The sequence below is a fragment of the Benincasa hispida genome, chromosome 2, assembly GCF_027475165.1.
Source record: "Benincasa hispida cultivar pf3 chromosome 2, pf3_genome.v1.1, whole genome shotgun sequence".
Lineage (NCBI taxonomy): Eukaryota > Viridiplantae > Streptophyta > Magnoliopsida > Cucurbitales > Cucurbitaceae > Benincasa > Benincasa hispida.
This window is the reverse complement of record NC_143479.1, coordinates 12,527,746-12,547,920: the sequence shown is the minus strand read 5'-3', so window position 1 is coordinate 12,547,920 and position 20,175 is coordinate 12,527,746. Positions and strand designations below refer to the sequence as shown.

Below are 20,175 nucleotides of genomic sequence, written 5' to 3'. Positions count from 1 at the left end.
TTTATATCGCATAAAATATGAAAAAAAAAATAATTAAAGAAATATTGGTACTTTTGTAGTGTAATTATCATTACCTAATATCATGGAATCTTAACAAATTTAGAAAATTTTAACATTTGGGCATTTAATTTGAAATTGGTTCAGCTAAAATCAAGGAAATTGAAATACAGTTTTAGTGGGTAAATTTCGACAGTAGGTCTATTAAAGGAAAAGGTTGAAATTTTTTTTAATTATTTTAATTATAAAATAATACAAATTTTAAATAAGAGATTGTACCAAAAGGTTAAATTTTTCATAAGTTACAAAATATAATTAAAGTTTGGGGCATTTGTGCAATATTACTTATGAAATAGGTCAATTCTATAAATTTTTAAATGAGAAATTGTACTGAATGTCTAAAATGAGGGTACGAATTTAAAAAATGTTTATTTCTTTTTTTCTTTTTGGAAAATGCCTAAAAAGTATCCCATGGTCCATGCCTATTGCCTATTTTTGGGGATTATTTTAAAGAGGGAAAAAAAAAAAAAAAAAAAAAAAACCCCTTCAAATTACCCTTTCTTTTAGGAATTTCAAATATTATCTAAATGATGCCTACAATCTCGAGTATAATTTTATCAGAACAAACTAAAATCTCAGGAAGCCGCCTGAGTTTGAGGTTTCACTGTCCATGCAACAGTGGAATTTGTACATATTCTAATTTTCCAATAATTAATAATCTTAGGTTTACAACATAATATCAATGAATATGATGTTCAGACGTTGTATTTGTGTAAATGTAGTTTAATTATTTTGTGTTTCATATTAATTTTGCTTATATATGTTTGTAAACAATGTATTTGGAAGAAATCGACAATATATTTCTCCATATTTAATAGTCTTAACTCTTCAAGGTATAGATGGTGATAGATTACATATTAGTTTCAATTGAGTGATGGTGTTTACATTATGATTAGCGTTAATATTCTAATTTTTCAATAATTAATAGTCTTAGGATTTACAACATTACATCAATAAATTTGATGTTCAGACGTTGTATTTGTGTAATTTAGTTTAATTGTTTTATGTTTCATATTAATTTTTCTTATATATTTTTGTAGACAATGTATTTGGAAGAAATCTAGACAATACATTTTCCAATTTCACTTTCATAGAGTATAATTTTTTGTGTGAATAGTTGCTTCAATTGATTTTAAATTAAATCTTCACTTGCCAAATTTTTTTGGTGATTTTTGCATATTCTGATTAGATACTGATTTCAGTTGGAAATTTTGAATTAGATTTTATATTTGAATACTAAGTAATTTGAAGACTGTTAGGAAGGGGATATATGTCCAGTTTTTCCTATAACTACCGTATATGTAAACATAATATTTAAAAATTTGACATTTTTGTGACAAAACTATATTTAGATATTTTTTAAAATATTACTAGACATTTGTCCAATCGCCCATCAAATATTGATATGATCGAATTTTCAGAATCTTGATTAGCTTTTCAGAAAATTTCCAAACCTAACAATTTCGACAAAATATATATATATATATATATTAACTAGGTTCAATTAGGTGTATTCTTCTAAGGTAGAGTATATTGAATGCACACAAATGACTATAAAAAAGTTTATGTTATTCATATTATCCAATAAAAAAGATGGTAAAATTGAGTCAGTAAAGATATCATGATGTAAGTCTATTAAGAAGAGATGCCGATTATTCAACTTTCCTAAGTTGTTCCATACCTAAAAAAAACGAGTGCAACGACTTTAGAAGAAATGTTTTTATGTGGTGCTAATGATTTAAGAACTATTTTTGTTGCTCATAATATTCCGGTTTATTCTCCTATCTATTATCGTGATATGTCAAAATAGATGTACAATCTAATAAAACTACTATCAAATATTTATATTTACTCATAAAAAAGATAGATAGTTATCAATCTAAGTAAAACTCCATATTAAGATACTAATTTTATGGTTTGATCTCTTACCTACCATTATTGAACCCAAACTAAAAAAATCAAATGGTTTAGAATTTCTTCTTCATTTTTCTTTTAGACGTGGCGTGGGAACCATACTTTTGATGGGCATAGCCTACACTCAAATTAACAAATATTTATTAATTTTTGTATTTGAACAAAAATCACAATTGTCCAACTAATATCAAACCGTTGAACTAAAATTACTTCGGTTTTTGGTAAATTATAAAAATTGACATGATCGTCAATGGTTTTCATTTGAATTTATTGACATTGACCATTGACGAAAAAATATTTTTCCTCACAAATTGTCTAATTTCCGTGGTCCAAAGCATAAGATTTCAACCTCTTAAAATATAACAAAAAATGCCTCTAAATAAATAACCTATATAATATAATTTTTTTTTTTAAAAAAAAAAAAGCTTATAAATGGCCTTAAAGGTCTTTTTCTTTTTTGTCTCAAAATTATCGAAGAAAGGGTCATTTGTTCTTAATCATTCAAAGAGGAATAAAACAAAAAATTAAAAGATAACTTGATAATTTAAACATGGACAACTGCAACACCAGGTGACAACTTAGAATTTGAAGATGTCCAGGCAACTAAGCAGCTACCCCATGATTTCATTACTAGCAATATAATTTTCCCAAACCATTGATATCAAACTTACTCAAAATTGTGCTAAAGTTGATTTCATGAATTAATTTGTCAACTTAAAAAAATAATAACTATTATTATTAAAATTAAAAGAGCTTGCCCTAATTTGTTTACGAATTTCAGCATGGAACAAACCCATATGTCCTGAAATTTCAATTTCTATTGAATTATGTTCGCCAGATCCCAATACATTTTGCTCATTCCTCGGCTCCAAAAAGGCTAGCATGCATCGGATAATCCAAGTAAGCTCCAACACCATTGCTCTTAATAATCATATACGGTTTCTCATTGATGGGGCCAATGTTCATGGAGATACCGAGACATTGAATCATTTGAAAATGGGCTGTTTCTTAATAATCAAGGCGGTTCTCCATGCTGTATGGAATAAATATGACTAACTACGTTTCTTCAAAACTTTCAGTTGCTGTTGCTTACAGCATCCCGTCATTTTGTTGCCACTGCCTCTGAATCAGACAATATGCCACTCATTTCCTCGAAGTATGGCCAGTTCCTCTTGCTTTTCTTTTCACTTTTGCTTTCCTGCTGTACAAAGAAAGGAGATTACCAGATTTATAAATACACTTTCTCTAACAGGAATGAGAATTGAAGAATTTATCGGTTCGACATGCATTGGGCCGAGGCAAGGAGCATTTGGGAGAAAGAAACTTCTCAAATGGTCCCTTACTAAGGCATGGCTGGCAGTGTCGACAACTATATGTATGCTGGGGTATCAAACTGCTTTTGGGGGGAGATTATATAAAATACCTCAAGATATGGTTTTTCTGCTTAAGTTATGATAGTAAATATCTTTAATACTTTTAGAGGACTCCTTTTGTCTGATGGACAAGAAAAGCATAAAAGAGAAAGGTCAAACGCAGCCCTAATCGAAGATGGACTTTTTTTTCTGGTACGCCACTCCCTGAGCAAGGAGCGAGACAACATAAATCGAATTTAATATCATGAATATCCTTTACTAGTTATTTCCTCATCTTCCTATTTATAAGCCACAGCTCACTTTGACGTTTCCAATTTCCCCTAGAATCTCCGGGGCTTTCTTAGCCACTCTTGTTTTGTTTTTTGTTTTTTTTTTTTTTGTTTTTTGTCTCCTTTGTCTGAAAATGGGTTTGCTTTTCTTCACCTATGAGAATTTAGGATACTAAATCTTCCATTAAAGTAAGTCAGAGATGGAATCAGACAGAATAGAACTCCACATTTGTATCCTTTAACATCAATAGAAGGGGAAATTAAGATGGAGAAAAGTTTTGATTGCAATTGTAACTCAAAGGGGCAGAACAAAGTTCAAAATTGAAAGTAGAAACAGAAAAACAAACCTCAAATTTCTGAACCAGAGATGCCCATAGAGATTTGCACTGTCCAGGACTCCGATTAATTCCATCAGCCGACATGCCATTGGATATCTCTTCCCATAATGCCATTCGTCCCCTGGCCACTTGAAACCTGGCATGCAATTCCCCCCGCAATTTAATAAGTTTCTTGATCTCCTCAGGTTTCCATTTATTGCGTTTCACGGGCTTCAAAGGGTTCACGTCAGAATTTGATGTTTTCAGTGACTTGTCACCACTAACTTCTTCACATTCGTTTGTAATCTCCAACGTATTTTTTGATTGTTGAACAGAACCTTCGTTATCCTTGGCCAATTCGCTAGCAGGAGAGGATGGCGTGATAAATGGTCTCCAGAAATCTTCCAAACCCTCGTTATCAGAGGATTGTGTCCCTGTCAAGTTTGAGTTCGAGGTATCGTAGTCCTCTTCAGGAAGTAGCCTTCCAGGTTCCAAATAATAACCTGTACCAACAAAAAAAAAGTAGGAAAAGAAAAAGGAAACGCTCATTTAATACCATAGCTGGATATACACCCCATGCATTGCAGGAGATGGTTCGACAACAGAGACATGTACACTGCTAATCAGAACTTTAAATTCAAGAATAAAATGCACAACCGTTGCGATAAATCTTAAATTAATCATTAATGTCATACGTCAATAGAATTATATGTTTCTGGTATAATACATTCCATACAAGTCAGTGACCTTACAAAGAACGTCCTAAACTGTCTGTCAGGCTGACATCAAACTGTTTCTTTAGATTACTTTTGGTGATAATTTTTATAAATAGAAATGTCCAATGAGGACATTGAGGAGAGAATTGGGGGAAAAGAGAATTCTACCCAAAAACTAGAACTCTTACGCTTGAAGTTGATGTAAGTAGAAAGGGGTTAAATTGGGTAAACTCTAGGTTAATTCCCTTTTTACCCCACTTGTATTCGAACTCTATAATAAATAAGAGTCTTCCCTCTCATGTATGGATAACTAATGAATAATATTTTTCCTTCCAGAAATCTCCAAGATTTTTAGTCTACATCAAATTGGTTGCAGAGCGCCTTTGATGGTTGTCAAGGACACCAACAAGAACCCCTCTCCCCCAACTGATGCAGAAGTATCTTCTTCCTCTCCACGGGCTCTCAACAAAAGGTTGGTAATTGTCGAGCAGTCCATTCAACTTCTTACTGGGAATTTTGCAACAATGCAAGCCTCCATGACGGAAATGCATCAAGCTTTAGAACAACTAACCAGAGAATTCAGCAAGATGTCCAAAAACAAGGATAAAGATCAAGAAAATGTGGTGGAAAATCAAGATTCCCAAGAACAACAAGTACAAGACTTCAAGCAGCAAGGAAAATGTGGAAAGGATGCATGGAGAAACCAAGAAAATTTTCAAGATTATCAAAAGATTCAAGGAAAGCGGCCCCTACAATTTTATGAACAAGGTAGAACATACAATTCCTTCTCGAGCAACAAACTAATACTGCAAAATGTGGTTGGTTTTGATTTTGAAATATGAGGAAGAAAAAGTTGGTTGGCAAGGTTTTTCTCGGTTTCCATATGGAAATCATGAGCAACAACACCAATTCAAGAATGTCAAAGAATGGATTCAAGAACCGTTTCTAGATCAAATGGGCAATCAACCTCATGTCCAAGAATGTGCTGCCAACCTTCAAGAACTGAGGAGACGATATCAACAAGAAAGACATCCTCAATTTAACTTGGTTAGAAATCGAGAGATCGGTCAAAATGTTCCAAGTGGGATGCAACAAGAAATTCCCAGGGGCTTTTACCAAGAAGTACAACCAGGCACTTATGTTCAAATTCAACCTCCAGCCCCTCACATATTCCAAAAGAGACCTTTTCCTCACTAACCTCTTGGGTTTCGATTCAGATTCTTTAGATGATGAAATCATGGGCAACCAATTTCAATATTATCAAATTTAACAACTCCCTTCTCAAGAAACTTATCCAACTCACAATTACGGTCACCATCATCGGCCACAGTTTAGACATTAGACCAAGAAGCTGTCTAAGAATATCAAGATTGGCAACATCAGAAATTGAAATATCAACTTTGGCACCAAGATTCGGATTATAGAATGAAAATTGACTTGCCTTGCTATAATGGCCAAATGTACATCAAATTTTTTTTTAATTGGACCAAGGATCGTGCTTTTGACTATATATTCAAGAAACATCTGGATCAAGGGCAGCCTACTGGAGATGGAATATTTGGAATTTTGGATGGAGTTTTTGACATTGCAACAGCTACGACAGACACTAGATGACCTTGGTATGAAAGATTTGATGAACTTGATGGACTTGATGGAAATTTTATGTGTGGGATTTTTTTAATAATCATTTTGTTCAAGATGTAGGAGGTTGGTTTGGCCATACTCTTTTGTACAAGTTTATTTTATTGCTTAATTGTTTCATTTTTTTATCTTTTTTTCAAAACTCGAAGACGAGTTTTCTTTTTGGGGAGGTAGAATGATGTAAGTAGAAAGGGGTTAAATTGGGTTATTGGGTAAAAATCTAGGTTAATTCCCCTTTTACCCCACTTGTATTCAAACTCTATAAATAGGAGTCTTCCCCCTCATATATGGATAACTAATGAAGAATATTTTTCTTTCTAGAACTCTCCATACATGAGGGAGAAGACTAATAGAGTTTGAATACAAGTGGGTTAAAAAGGTAATTAACCTAGACTGTTACCTAATTACCCAATTTAACCCCTTTCCAAAGAAATCTAGACTGAAGATAGGCTCAAAATCACCTGTAAACCTTGCATGTAAAGCTCGTTTTAAATTTACAAGTTTGTGAATTCCGGTAGGATTTGTAATAAGCCCTAATACTCCTATTTTTAATGCATAAAATGATGGTCATGCAATTAAATTTTATCCAGAACTTCTTTGAGTGTCATTAGCCAGCCTTAAGAAGATATTCTACATCGCCCTTGACCTGGCATCTGGATTATGCCTGAAAACCAGGATTACAGGTTTCTAAAAGCAATGTGTTCCATTTATGCAGATATGCAACGAAAGAAAATGAAATAATTTTTTTAAATAAAATAAATAAAAGAACCTTGAGACTCCTGACTTGAGTTATCCTCAGAATGCAAATCGTCATTTCCATCTGGTCTTATGCCGTTTAAGTGGCTCTTAGTTGGTTGTCCATCAACTGCTTTTCTCAATGCTGACATCCCAAATCCAGTATTGGACTTGCCTGAAAGCCTTGCTCCAAGCTCTTCGGATAGAACTCCTCCAGGGTTCTCCACGGCCATGACTATGACTTCAGGCCTCTTACCACTGTATTTTCTAACCATCTTCCTCAGAAGCTCAGACACAGTTCTTTCCATGTGGGCTAGAGGACAATTCACCGGGCAGCTTGAAAGTGCTGCATGAGCGGCTTTATGAAGTGCATCTAGAAGCTTCCCCTTGTCAAGCCATAAACATCGAGTAGTGATCCTTAGTTTTCCTCTGATGCCAGTCTCATTTAAACCATCTGTTTGAGGTCGCAAGATTTCCATACTGTAAACAGAAGAAACCAGAATATCACTTAGTAAATGGAAGGTTACCCACTTCACCAAAGGAGAAATTTGCAAGATCTACCTGACCACTATAATCCCATCCGTTGCAATCTTTAGTCTCTCATCAACGAAAAGCTCAGATGAGGATCCAAATGCTTTGTCACCATCACTATACTTCAACTGTAGCATAATAAAGACATGGACAAAAGTCAACAGCGTCCTTATAGTAGAAAGAAAAACGTTAAGGTTATTGTACCTGTAAATTCTCCCTCCCAAGAGAGGTGAAACCATTGGATAAAACTCTTCTGTTTCTTAGATGAGATACTCCAAGCATTTCTCCATTTTTTATAACCTTCATATCAAGATGTGAAAAATTTTCAACATCTTACAGAGAAATATTCCACGCACAGAAAAAGAGATTAAATATGTAACACAAGCAATTAATATTATCAGATTGGAGATTCTATAAACAAATTTCCGGGCAAGACTAGATTGTTTAGCCAACTTGAAAACCATTCACCAGATTCAAACCAAGGCCTCCAGAGAGAAGCCAACAAAGAAAATTCGACAATAGAGTGAGAAGGAAAAGGGAGAAAAGATCTCCTAGCCTATTTCCCCTTGTGCAATAATTTTATCCTTTGGTTTTCGGTTCAAGATTATGGAATAATTAGCATTAGAGAGGACTCCAATCCACCTCCAACATTGGCTGAACCCTTTAGCTTCAAGAATGACATCAACGAAACTCAAATTGCAATCAACTTCATCAAAGACATTCTCGAGGTCTAACTTGATGATGATGAGTATACCCTTTATCTTGTTCTTTTTGTTTTCAGTTTGTGAATAATTTTATTATCAATAAAACAATAGTTTTTTTTTCTTTTCAATAAGTGTATGATTTGTTTTCCCCCATGAAGGACAATTGGAACTCTGACTGTGGCTGGAGAGGTCTTCTGCATAACGTATCCTATCAAAATGTATTTCAATTCTGGATAGGAAAATACTCACAGTTGTGTGCCGAATGCCTGTCGACCGGCCCAGTAATTCATGCTCCTTGAGGAATAAAAGCTCTCCATGAATGGGTAAAAAATGCTGCGGCTTAACAATTTGAAGTACCTCCTCCTTCAAACACAAAGAATTTCATTTATCAGATATGAGTGAGATGAAGGATGCAATATGGATGAAGTCAAACAGGGTGCTACGAAGAAAACTATATTGAGGCTAGAATAGGGGAAGTTTGGGATGAATGATCATGACACAGGCATTTCAAGAAGGCAAATTGGTTATCAGCTTAAAGCAATACTTAATTAGGAATTAGGTTCCAAACATATGAGGTAACAAAAAAAGTTGTAAAATGCAAAAGAAAAAAAAAACATCTAAACCAAATAATCCCACAAGTCTAAGTTTACATGTGCAGATCTAGGGAGAAGGGGGGTCTATAGTTCAAAGCAAGAAGGCTGAGATGATCATAAGCCCATAATCCCAAAAGAGATAATAATAATAATAATAATAATAAATAAATAAATAAATAAATAACTGACATATTCGAATGCAATTATAAAGGAAACTTACTAATTCTCCACGATATCCGTGACCAGATGTGTGCAGCAACTCATTCTTGCCCATGATTATATTCGATCCAATCTCTGATATACGGTTCAACATTTTCATCACTCTAGATTCGTTACCTGGAATAACCTGTACCATGGGAAGATGGAAAAGAACTATTAGATCACATTGCCAGGAAAAGATCAATGCCTGCCCGTGGACCAAAAGCAAATGTCAAAATCATTTAAAAACTTAGAAATTTTAGTTCAGCAGTTCAAATGATTTTCGAATAGCCCACTATAGCAGTGTATTACTCAAAAGAAAATGCATTTGTAGTAACTTTTTATACGATAAACAAATGAACCATAACAAACCACGAGCAGTTCCTCCCGAGCAGAGATTCAGAAACTTCAGAAACTTCCTCTCGAGCAGTTCGCGCACCAGCCGATGGTGATTCCTTCCAGCAGCCAGCCGACGGCGATTCCTTCCAGCAGTGGTGCTGGGGTTTTTAGGCAGTATCCAATCGGAGCTCCAGATTTCCCAAATGTATCCGGTTCCTTCCAGCAACAGCAGTGCCACCCAACCGTATATCCGGTTCAGCCTCGGTACCGAATGGGTGACTCCGCGGGAATTCTATTCCCATCTCCTATGGACAGAAACATCCAAGATCAGAGTCCCATGGGGAACTCCAACAGCAGTTGGCAAGTCTTCAATAGCAGATGGCAGCGTTTGGGGCAAAACTGAATGGCCATGAGTCGTCCACCAATCTTCCAATCTATTCAGAAAATCCGGTAACAATGTTTCCTACTCTTCCTACTGCTAATTTAGTATCTGGGACTTTAGGAAACTCTGTAGGGATGGTCACAGGAGAAAAGCTCCATGGTCAAAATTACTTCTCCTGGTCCCAAACAATCAAAATGGTTCTTGAAGGGCGCCATAAATTCGGATACTTGACCGGAAAAATACCTCGACCAAGCCCTGGGGACCCCCAAGAGCGTGTCTGGAAGGGAGAGGATTACTTCGTTCGATGTTGATCAGCAGCATGGAACCTCAGATTGGAAAACCCTCGCTCTATTCAGCCACTGCACGAGATATTTGGGATGCGGTCCGAAGGTTATATTCTAAATGGCAGAACGCATCCCACCTGTATACTCTATGTAAACAGGTCCACGAATCCAAACAAGGGAGCGTGGATGTAACATCATACTTCAACAAGATGTCTTTATTGTGGCAAGAGATGGATTTGTGTCGAGAGATCATCTGGAATTGCTTACACGATGGGATTTAGTACTCGAAAATAGAAGAGATTGATCGTGTGTATGACTCCTTGTGGGATTGCACCCAAAATTTGATATGGTTCAAAGTCGAATTCTATGGCAAAAACCAATACCGTCTCTCATGGAGGTCTGCTCAGAGGTTCGATTGGAGGAAGATAGATCGAGTGCGATGAATGGCTCTACTATTACCATCGTGGAGTAAGCTGCTTTTGGGGTGAAATCCTCTTAATCGAATGGTGACAAGCAGAATAGTAAAACACATCCGATATGTGAGCATTGCAAGAAGCCATGGCACACGAAGGACAAGTGCTGGAAACTACATGGTCCGCCTCCTAATGGCAAATGTCGCCCTCCGAATGACAAGTCAAAATCTGATCGTGCTCTTGTGAGTGAATCGGTTGAGGGGGCCACACAACCTCCGGTGACCAACCCAGGTGATTCAGGTACCATAGGGATCAAAACAATTGCTCCGTCAGGTACTCCTCAGTCTTTTAGTTTCTTTGTCGAAGGGAATGAGGTATGAATTCTAGATTCAAGAGCGACCGATCACTTGACTGGCTCATCTGATCGATTCCTCTCGTATTATCCGAGTGCTGGAAATGAGAAGATTCGAATTGCAGATGGGTTCTTCGCTCCTATTGCTGGAAAAGGCCGGTGGTCACCGTTTCAGGGATTAATTCTACAAAATGTCCTACATGTGCCAAAAATTTCTTACAACTTGTTGTCAATAAGTAAAATAACAAAAGATTTGAACTGTAGAGTTGTCTTCTCACCAGATGCTGCTTTATTTCAGGACTTGAGCTTGGGGAAGACGATTGGCACTGCCCGATATGACAGGGGCCTCTATTTCCTTTTTGAAGATGCTTCCTCCAGGAATTTTTTTAGGACTAGTCTTTAATCTTCATTTACTATGTCTGAAAAAGGTTACTTATTGTGGTATTTTCGTCTTGGACATCCAAGTTTTCAATATATGAAATATTTGTTTCCCCATTTATTCCATAATGTGATTATTTATTGTGGCATTTTCGTCTTGGACATCCAAGTTTTCAATATATGAGATATTTGTTTCCCCATTTATTCCATAATGTGAATATTTCTTCTTTGTCTTGTGATGTCTGTATACGTGCTAAACAGCCTCGTGTTTCTTGTGTTTCTCAGCCTTATAAACCTACCCAGCCTTTTTACTTGATCCACAATGATGTTTGGGGTCCTTCAAACATCTCAAACATCTCTACCCTGTCCGGTAAACGATGGTTTGTCACGTTCATCAATGATCATACCCGGCTTACATGGATATATCTCCTTGTTGATAAGTCCGAGGTCCTGTCTACCTTCAAACAATTCTATACCACTATCTTAACTCAGTTTAATACGAAGATTGCCATTCTTCGGAGTGACAATGGACGTGAGTTTGTCAATCACACCCTCCGAGAATTCCTAGCTTCAAAAGGGATTATCCATCAAAACTCTTGTGCTTATACTCCGCAACAAAATGGGGTGGCTGAACGGAAAAATCGCCATCTCATTGAAGTTGCTCGCTCCTTGATGATTCTGGCGTCTCTCTCATCGTACCTATGGGGAGATGCGGTCCTTACTGCAACTCATCTCATTAATAGGATGCCTTCACGTGTTCTAAAGTTTCAAACACCCCTTGAGTGCTTTAAATAGTCCTGCCAGTCTACATGTCTTATCCATGAGGTTCCTCTTCGTGTGTTCGGGTGTATAACCTTCGTTCACACTCACGGTCCTCACCGGGCTAAGTTTGCCCCACGAGCTCAAAAGTGTGTGTTTTTCGGGTATCCCCTTAATCAGTGAGGCTATAAATGTTTTCACCCACCTTCCAAAAAGTACTTTGTCACTATGGATGTCACGTTCCTTGAAGATAAACTATCATTTCCCATTAGTCGTCATCAGGGGGAGACCACGAGTGAAGAGACTAACAGTTCCACATACTCCGTACCTATAGTTTCAATCTTGAGCCTAGTCCTAATGTTCCTAAACCCAGTCTACCTAGTCTCAAACCTGGTCCTACTATTAGTTTCAATCTTGAGCCTAGTTTCAATCTTGAGTGAAGAGACTAACCGTGCCTGAACTCAGTGTTTGTCCTCCCTACTAGATAAGTGTCCTGGATAACATACTATAGGAAGAATCTCAGAAAGGAAACCCAGGAAACTCCTGTTGTTCCATCGAAAAGTGACCAAGCATCGGGACCAGCTCAGGTTCAAGATCCTGTCGTTTCAAAGAAGGTTCTTGAAGAGAAGTCTGGGCACATAGAAAATGGTGAGACGAGCTCAGAGAATGTTGAAATTACAGGAGGTAATGAAGGTAATGAGGTGCTGGAAGATCCTCGGGAAGATGAAGAATTGTCTCAAAAGTCTGATACCATATTGAAAAGTAAAGAGAAAAGAGGAAAAGACAAGGCTTACGTGGAAAACCCTAATCCAGGGAGAAAAAACCACGATAGAGAAGTTTTTATTATTTTTAATGTCATGCTTACAAGGGACCCCAACCTCATATAAATAGAATAAGGGAAAACCCTAATTTAGTAGACATAGAGTAAAAGACAACTATGCCCTTAGGACTAATGCATCATATTTCAACACAAACCATTGGTGAAATAATGATAAGAATTAAAAACATAGAATGAAATTGAAGAAATCTATGTTAATGGAGAATGATCGATCACTTTTTAAGAGAACTAGATTAAAAAGAGCATCGAAGTAAAGAAAACAAAAGAGAAGGCACTCATATGCTTTGGTTCTTCCCTTCTCAATTTACGTCTGAAAGACCTTTATATTCCAAATTTCAAATGATAGATGCAAGACTTGTAAATCAAGATTTCTTAGAGTTCTGTATTAATTAAACGTAGTCATAAAGCAAGCAAAGGCATTATATCAATGGGTTAGAGAGGAGCAGCAGTTGCCAATATCTTTGTAAATGCAGAACCGATGAGACAATTTGCACATGATGGGTTGAATGTATTAGTTAATGACGCAGAAAATCCAACTACAAATTTGAAACACATAAAGCTTATTCAATAATTGCTATGAAGCAAATAAAATCTTGTTTTATTACCTTGGCCGAATACAGAATCATGTCTTCCTTGCTCAGTTTGAGAGAATGACTACTTCCATAAGATGCAAGATTTAGGGCAGCACGTGGCTCTGCCTGACACAACAGCATGCACAATTATACTGCTATTCAATGCGACTAAACTATAAAATCCACTAAACCCTGCAATACATATTGGCGCGTAGGAAACTTACTTGTGAGCCAGTTGTGACAATTAATAAATCTTTTGGAGCATAGGCATCAATGTCCTCCACTTTTACCTTATCAGTTGTAGGATGAGAATTATTAGATGAATATATACACTTGAAACCTATAAATATGTGGAGGAGTTATGAATAACAGCTAAAAGCATGATGTCCATGCATGCCCACACATAATTTTATGTTTTCCTAGTATTTTTTGTCCTTGGGTAACCACCAGCATTGCAACTCAAAGTCTAGTAAAATTCATGAAAAATATTCCATACAGCAAGCATTAGCAAGAACCAACAACCATAGTAATGTATTGCAACACTTCCGGACATTAAGAAGAAGCATAGCCATTATGAATATTAGCTGTTAGCTTAAGACTCAGGAGCAATTCTTTAGTCGCATATTCATTAAACTTCATAAATTGTAATGTTACAGTTGTACTCTTTTAAGACCATCTTATAGCAATGAGTATTATGTTTGAACCCCCTCATTTTAAATAAGAAACTAGCTGTTAATAAAATAAACAAGCTCAAGGCAATGGAGCATACCAAAACATAACAAAAACATGAGTTACAGAAAGATGCTCCAATGTCCGAATCTATAACAATAAAAATATAAAAAGAAACCACAAGTCAGATCCTATCCAGGCATTAAGCATATGCGGACTTTTAACTTCAAACATTTGCTTATATCTTTTTTTTACCAGATTTACCACACAATGGTAAGAATCTCTGTAACCTGTAGAACTTCACATTTCCATTTAAAACAAACCCTTGGAACACCTTCTAAAGCCATCACTCCCTTGAATAGACTCATTCAAGAAATGCATAAACATCGATGGTCTTGACGTCACAGCATTACATGAGAAAAAACACATTCCCATTGATCAATATGTAAGACTCTTTCTAACAAAAATTTATTATTCCGATTATCAAATGAATAAATGAATGTGCAAACTGTTGCAGTCTCATCATCCTTAGATCATGTGGTACAATTATTCAACTTACAACCATGGAGTGAAATAAGTGTGTCGATAAAATTGTGTGCATAAAAGGATTGAGTTTTACCCAACCACAGGGGCTAACTAGAGGACTACAATAATCTTATGCCACAAAGGTTATTTCATTTTGTTAACAACACCCATTACTGCCCTTGTATGACAAGGGTTTTACATGCATGCACCCAACTAACCAAGTGAGACCCCTGTTCTAATTCAGACAGAGAAGTATAAGATGTTCAACAAAACAACTATTATTATGATAAAGAAAAGGGAGCTCAATTAAGGGGTTTTTTTTTTTTTCTAAGATCTCGTTTCTGTCCATTGTCAAATATCAATAAGAAACTACAGGTTGCCAAGTAGAAAGTAAACGTCGAATTGAACTTGTGTATATATATATTTTATTTATTTATTTATTTATTTATATATGTATATTAGGTACAAAATAAAATTTAAAAATGATTACCAAGGTCGATGGATCAATCGGTGCCTTCCCATCTTTCCAGGCTGCATCCAGATATGTCCGTAAAGACATGCCAACAAATACCTAATAATCATGAATTAAAATTTGCAAAATAAGACAAAAATGCCACCATGAGAAGTAATTACTTGAGTGAAGAAAAGTATAAGAGAATGAAGGATTCTAACTATGAACTCACCAACTTTCTACCAGTTAAATCCGCGGCTGCTTTCACACTTCCAAGACGGTGTATATTTGAAGCAAACTGAGTCGTAATGACCCTTCCTTTAGCGGCAGAGATACGTCTTAAAAGTGCATCTGCCACCACAGACTCACTAATAGTCCTTCCAGGAGATAGTACATTTGTTGAGTCACTCATCATCTGAAAAGTAAATTACATGAATTTACAAAATTTCAAGCTTTGACCATGTTCATCGCATGCTGTGTAACAAGTCAACTCCTCCTAACTACAATCCGTTTGAAAAAAGATAAGGCCCATTTCTCGTAGGCATAAATAACATGATAGTTGGCTTTGCAATTAGCTTATTTCGTAAAAATATGCCTAAAGCGAAAGTTTTGGCAAACATTTTGTGATCAGAGATTTAGATCTTATCACAATGGCTTACAAGAGTCACTCCTTCTTTTGATAGTTCTTCCAAAGTTTCTCGATCAAAGACTTTACCATCCAATGGTGATTCATCAATCTGCAAGATGTCAACTCCTCCAGTATTTGTAAAAGAAATAAACAATAACAAGATAGTGCATCAAATAGTCTTACCTTCCAGTCTCCCGTATGAAGAATTGTACCATCAGCACATCGAAGAACTAATCCACAACAATCAGGAATGGAATGGGTAACCCTAATTGGCTCAATTTCAAATGGCCCAGCTGTAAATCTCTTTTTCATCTTAAACACCTTAAGTCGAGAAGGAACAAAAATCCCATTTTCCTTCAGACGCTTTTTTATAAGCTGTCAAGGACGAATAGTGTTGCCTATTAAGACCACAAATGACAAGCACGCACCACATTGATGACAAACTAAAGATAAAGCATGACTGGACTCTTGTTCTTTAAATTTTAGTTTTAAGATAATTACCGTTATACAATGTCCCATTTCATTGTGTGGGTGTAATAATTTAGAAAACAAATTGCAGCGTGAGATCAATATTCTCCTTTCTTTTTTTTTCTTTTTTTTTAGTACAAGATCAATAATTTTTATTAACATGTATAGCAAACCTCTGCAGGCTGATTGACTAGCAAAGGAATATAACACGAGTTGCATTTTGATGGTTAAAAACATAAATTTTAAGAATGATAGAAGTTGCAATCTGCTGAAGTAGTGATATACCTCCACTGTAAAGGAAGAAGCATATATTGGTGTATGAGAATCCAAAGCTGGAATAACCTGTTTAGACAAGATTGAAGCATGTGAAAAACAAAGAAATAAAAGCAAAAAGGAAGTTAAGAATAAATATCTCACGAAAGAGCATGTAGATGTAAACTTAAAAGTTAGAAGTTTACAATTGTTAGTGTATTGGTCCCTATGCTTCCATTTAGTTAATTTTAGTATTTACTTTCATAAATGCATGAATATAGTCCCCAATAATAGTTACACATTTAGGAGGTGTTTGGGGCATTGAGTTGATGATTATAGTTAGTGGTTACTATAGTCATGGGTTATAATGATTTATCGGTTATAATAGTCTATGTTTGAGGTGCAAACTATTTTAGTCTAATAATAAACACTGTAACAAAAAGGAATTTGAAATAGGAACATGGTAGTTAATTGTAAGTTATAATAGTTGAAAACACCAACTATTATAATGGGAGCCTCGAACATAGAGTGGGCTATAATAGTCCATTCCACCCACTTGAAGTTGGGGCCCCAAACACTACCTTAAAGACAGAAAAATGGTATAACTCTACAAGGAAACAAAAGTGGTGAAATACATGGGCTAGAATTACAATCTAACCCAAATAAAAATACTAATATAGTGATATCTTATTATGGAAAATACCATAAATGTTCAAATTCCACTTCTGAGTGACTTAAGCTCATTCCATGAGAATTGAAGAAAAATTTGTTCATCCCAATGTAAAATTAGAAGTTAAGAACCATCTTTCTGAAGGTTCACTTCAAACACGGACAATATTCTATACAGAAATAATAGTTTATACCCAGTGTATGCATGGAAATTATTTCCTTTCGTTGTTAAATGTAAATATTATCTGTACTAATTATAATAAATAGTATCCAAAGAGTAGGTGCAAGTGGTTACTTTTCTACCACCTCCTCCCAATTTATGGCTTTACATTGGAAAAATAATTTGATAAGAAACCAAGATGAAATTCAATAATCAGCTTTATCCTTCAAAATTCAGTAATCTCTCCAAACAAACTTCCATAATAATGTGTTATACAGATGCCAATCAAAAAAACGTAAGAAATTGAAAGTATTTGATATTTAGGGGGAAACATAGTATCTCTAAGGAATTAGAAAGAAACTTTACCCAAGGCAACGCACCAATGTGATCTTCATGGCCATGTGTAATAACAACGGCTTCAATTTTGTGACTCCATCTTTTGATAAATGTGGTATCAGGTATAATTTTCTGGACACCAAGCTCATCATGGCTGTAAGTAGATTACAAAAGTCAGACACTAACACCATAGTGAAAGAAACCATCCAGAAGACTTCCAGTGGAAAGCCTTGAATAGAAACGTACTCAGGAAACATGACACCAGCATCAATCAGAATGTAGCGGTCATAATTCCCAACAAGCATACAATTCATCCCAATTTCACCAAGGCCACCAATTGGAAGAACTCGGAGAGGTGGACCGTCTGAACCTTCATAAAACTGTTCCATCTTGCGTTGAACAGAGTCTTCCATGCTTCTTCTAGCACCTTCCAATCTTCCCGGTCTTTTTCGGGGTACTTTCGAGACATTTTTGCCTGAAGAGATGCAGCATTAAAATAGCAGTTCACGTTTAGCAAAATAGGAAAAAAATGGAAAGCAAATTGAAAATGGAAATAAGTTCCTCGAAGTTGCAAGGTTATTTAGTCGTTGACTATGACAACAGTCATGGGAGAGAGAGGATGGGGAGAGAGAACTGCTAACATTCTAGCTAAGAATGCCTGCCTAATTAGGTCCTGTCCAATTAGTTCATGTTCTCCCAATAACAATGTCCCTTGCAAACAAAATAAGGCATCCATTAACCCACTTACTGCAAGGGACTATATACATCTAATTGCAATACTTAGCTCCTCAGTTCATGCTTGAGGTCTAATAAATATAACATCCTTTTCTCAACAATTGAAAATGACACCAAAATTGGCATGATCGTTCAATCTAGTTGGCCATGCTAACACGAAGGATGGCCTTGCAAGGAAATTTTCCTTGTTAATTGGCCATTTTGTCATATTCTTTGTCAAAAGGCGGAGGAATACCTGGACAGTAATCTCTGGTGTTGTGAGTCTGTGAGTTCTATTTGGGACTATTTCTTCCAGAAGTTTGGCTTGTTGCGTGTCCGACATAGAGATAGTAGTGATATGGTGGGGAGTTCCTCCTCCATCCACCTCTTCGGAAGAAGGATCGCTTTTTTGGCATGTTTGGGGTGTGTGTGATCTTATGGGTTATGTGGGAGGAGCGTAATAGGGTGGTTAGAGAGGCGGATAGAGACTCCAATAAGGTTTGGTCCCTTGTTCATTTTCAAATCTCTCTTTCGACTTTGATTTCGAAGATATTTTGTATTATTCTTTAGCACTATTTTGCATAGTTGAAGTCCTTTTCTATAGAAGGAGTCCCCTTTTTTTAGCTTGGTTTTATGTATGCCCTTATATTCTTTCATTTCTTCTCAATGAATGTTGTTATTTCTATTATAAAAAAATCTAGCCGAGAACATTAACACAAAATACTTTCCTACATTCACATTGTAACAGGACCATCAAAGAAATGTCATACATCTTAGTTGAAGCTTCACTTGCACGTTCCAATGTTATCCACGTGATTCCAATAACTTAAATGCTAGAAACTCAATTCCAAGTCAGTAAACCAGTTAGCTTATTTCAAAATGTAGTAGAAAAACACGGACGATATCTTTAAGCTTAATTCGAAAAGTTGGCAAAACTCCGCGCAGTTAATTCTATAACCTAAAATAAGACTATCTTCCTACTTTTTTTCTTCAAACTTCTCGTAGACAATAGCTTAGCATCTAACAATAGTATCTGTAATTCAATCTCAAAAAGGGTCGTAACCCGTACCTAACACTGTTGGAGATCCACTGCAACAATAAATAGTACGAACTGTGTGGTGAGGGCGTGAGAGCGGACTGCAGGGGCATAGTGAAAGAGCGCCAAGGGAGACCATCCTCTGGTTGTAAGGAGCTGAATGTGGTGAACAGAGGACGGAAGAACCGCCCAAAAATTCCAATTGCATATGCTGGTTCAGTTCCAGAGTGGAATTGGAATGATAGCTTTGAGGAGGAAGCTGTGTATGATGGAGGGTTTAGAAGCTACAGAGCCTTGAAGCGGGAAATGGAGGAGGGGGAAGATGGTGGGTTTAGGACCTTTTTCCAGCTCCCAGGAATATCATGCTTATCATTTTCGGATAGGGGATGAATTCACACGAGTGATACAAACTTTCCCACGCGCGCCTGCTCATTATTTGTTAGTAAGTTTTGAAAATTTAGGCATCTGATTTGTGATCCGATTATTTGCTTTTCAAAATAATGAATCGGTAGAAAATTAAAATTAATTGTTTTTTTACAAAACAAGTTTGGTTCTAAATTTTTAAAAAATAAATTTGGATTAAAAAGTCAAAATATGTATTTGGTTGTGAATTTAAAAATGCGAAAGAAGATTAATTTGTGCTTGCTAAAATTTATTATTTTACGTAATTAAAAATAATAATTTAATATAGTCTTTTGTTATTATAATAAATTTTTATTGTTAATAAGTGAGAAAAATATTGGAGAGAGATTACCTGATGGAGAAAAAATGTATGAAGTGTTGAAATACAAGTGATAAAATGTGTAAGAGAATAACAAACTATTCATGAGAAAATAATAAAAAGAATTTTCATCAAGATAGAGTAAAAAAATCTTTTATCGAACAAGATCCTACGATTTGGT

The 20,175-nt window shown here is 35.9% G+C and overlaps 1 protein-coding gene across 4 annotated transcripts; it reads right to left on the bottom strand.

Annotated features, from left to right (window-relative positions):
• Positions 1-2,555: 2,555 nt before the first annotated feature.
• EMB2746 (RNA-metabolising metallo-beta-lactamase family protein) lies at positions 2,556-19,736 on the bottom strand. 4 transcript variants are annotated; one of them, XM_039023104.2, is made up of 17 exons: positions 19,307-19,736; positions 17,770-17,998; positions 17,554-17,677; positions 16,392-16,448; positions 15,822-16,013; positions 15,670-15,747; positions 15,243-15,425; positions 15,050-15,130; positions 13,590-13,655; positions 13,399-13,491; positions 9,071-9,196; positions 8,507-8,620; positions 7,758-7,853; positions 7,584-7,681; positions 7,057-7,502; positions 3,961-4,433; positions 2,556-3,172 (listed from the first exon to the last, which is right to left on the bottom strand). In XM_039023104.2, exons 1-17 carry the CDS (start codon positions 19,479-19,481, stop codon positions 3,074-3,076), a joined length of 2,730 nt encoding a protein of 909 aa, XP_038879032.1. In that variant the 5' UTR covers positions 19,482-19,736; the 3' UTR covers positions 2,556-3,073. The 4 variants fall into 4 exon arrangements, with proteins under 4 accessions (XP_038879032.1, XP_038879033.1, XP_038879034.1 ...); XM_039023105.2 differs by having other exon boundaries at positions 2,556-3,169; XM_039023106.2 differs by having other exon boundaries at positions 17,568-17,677.
• Positions 19,737-20,175: the final 439 nt, after the last annotated feature.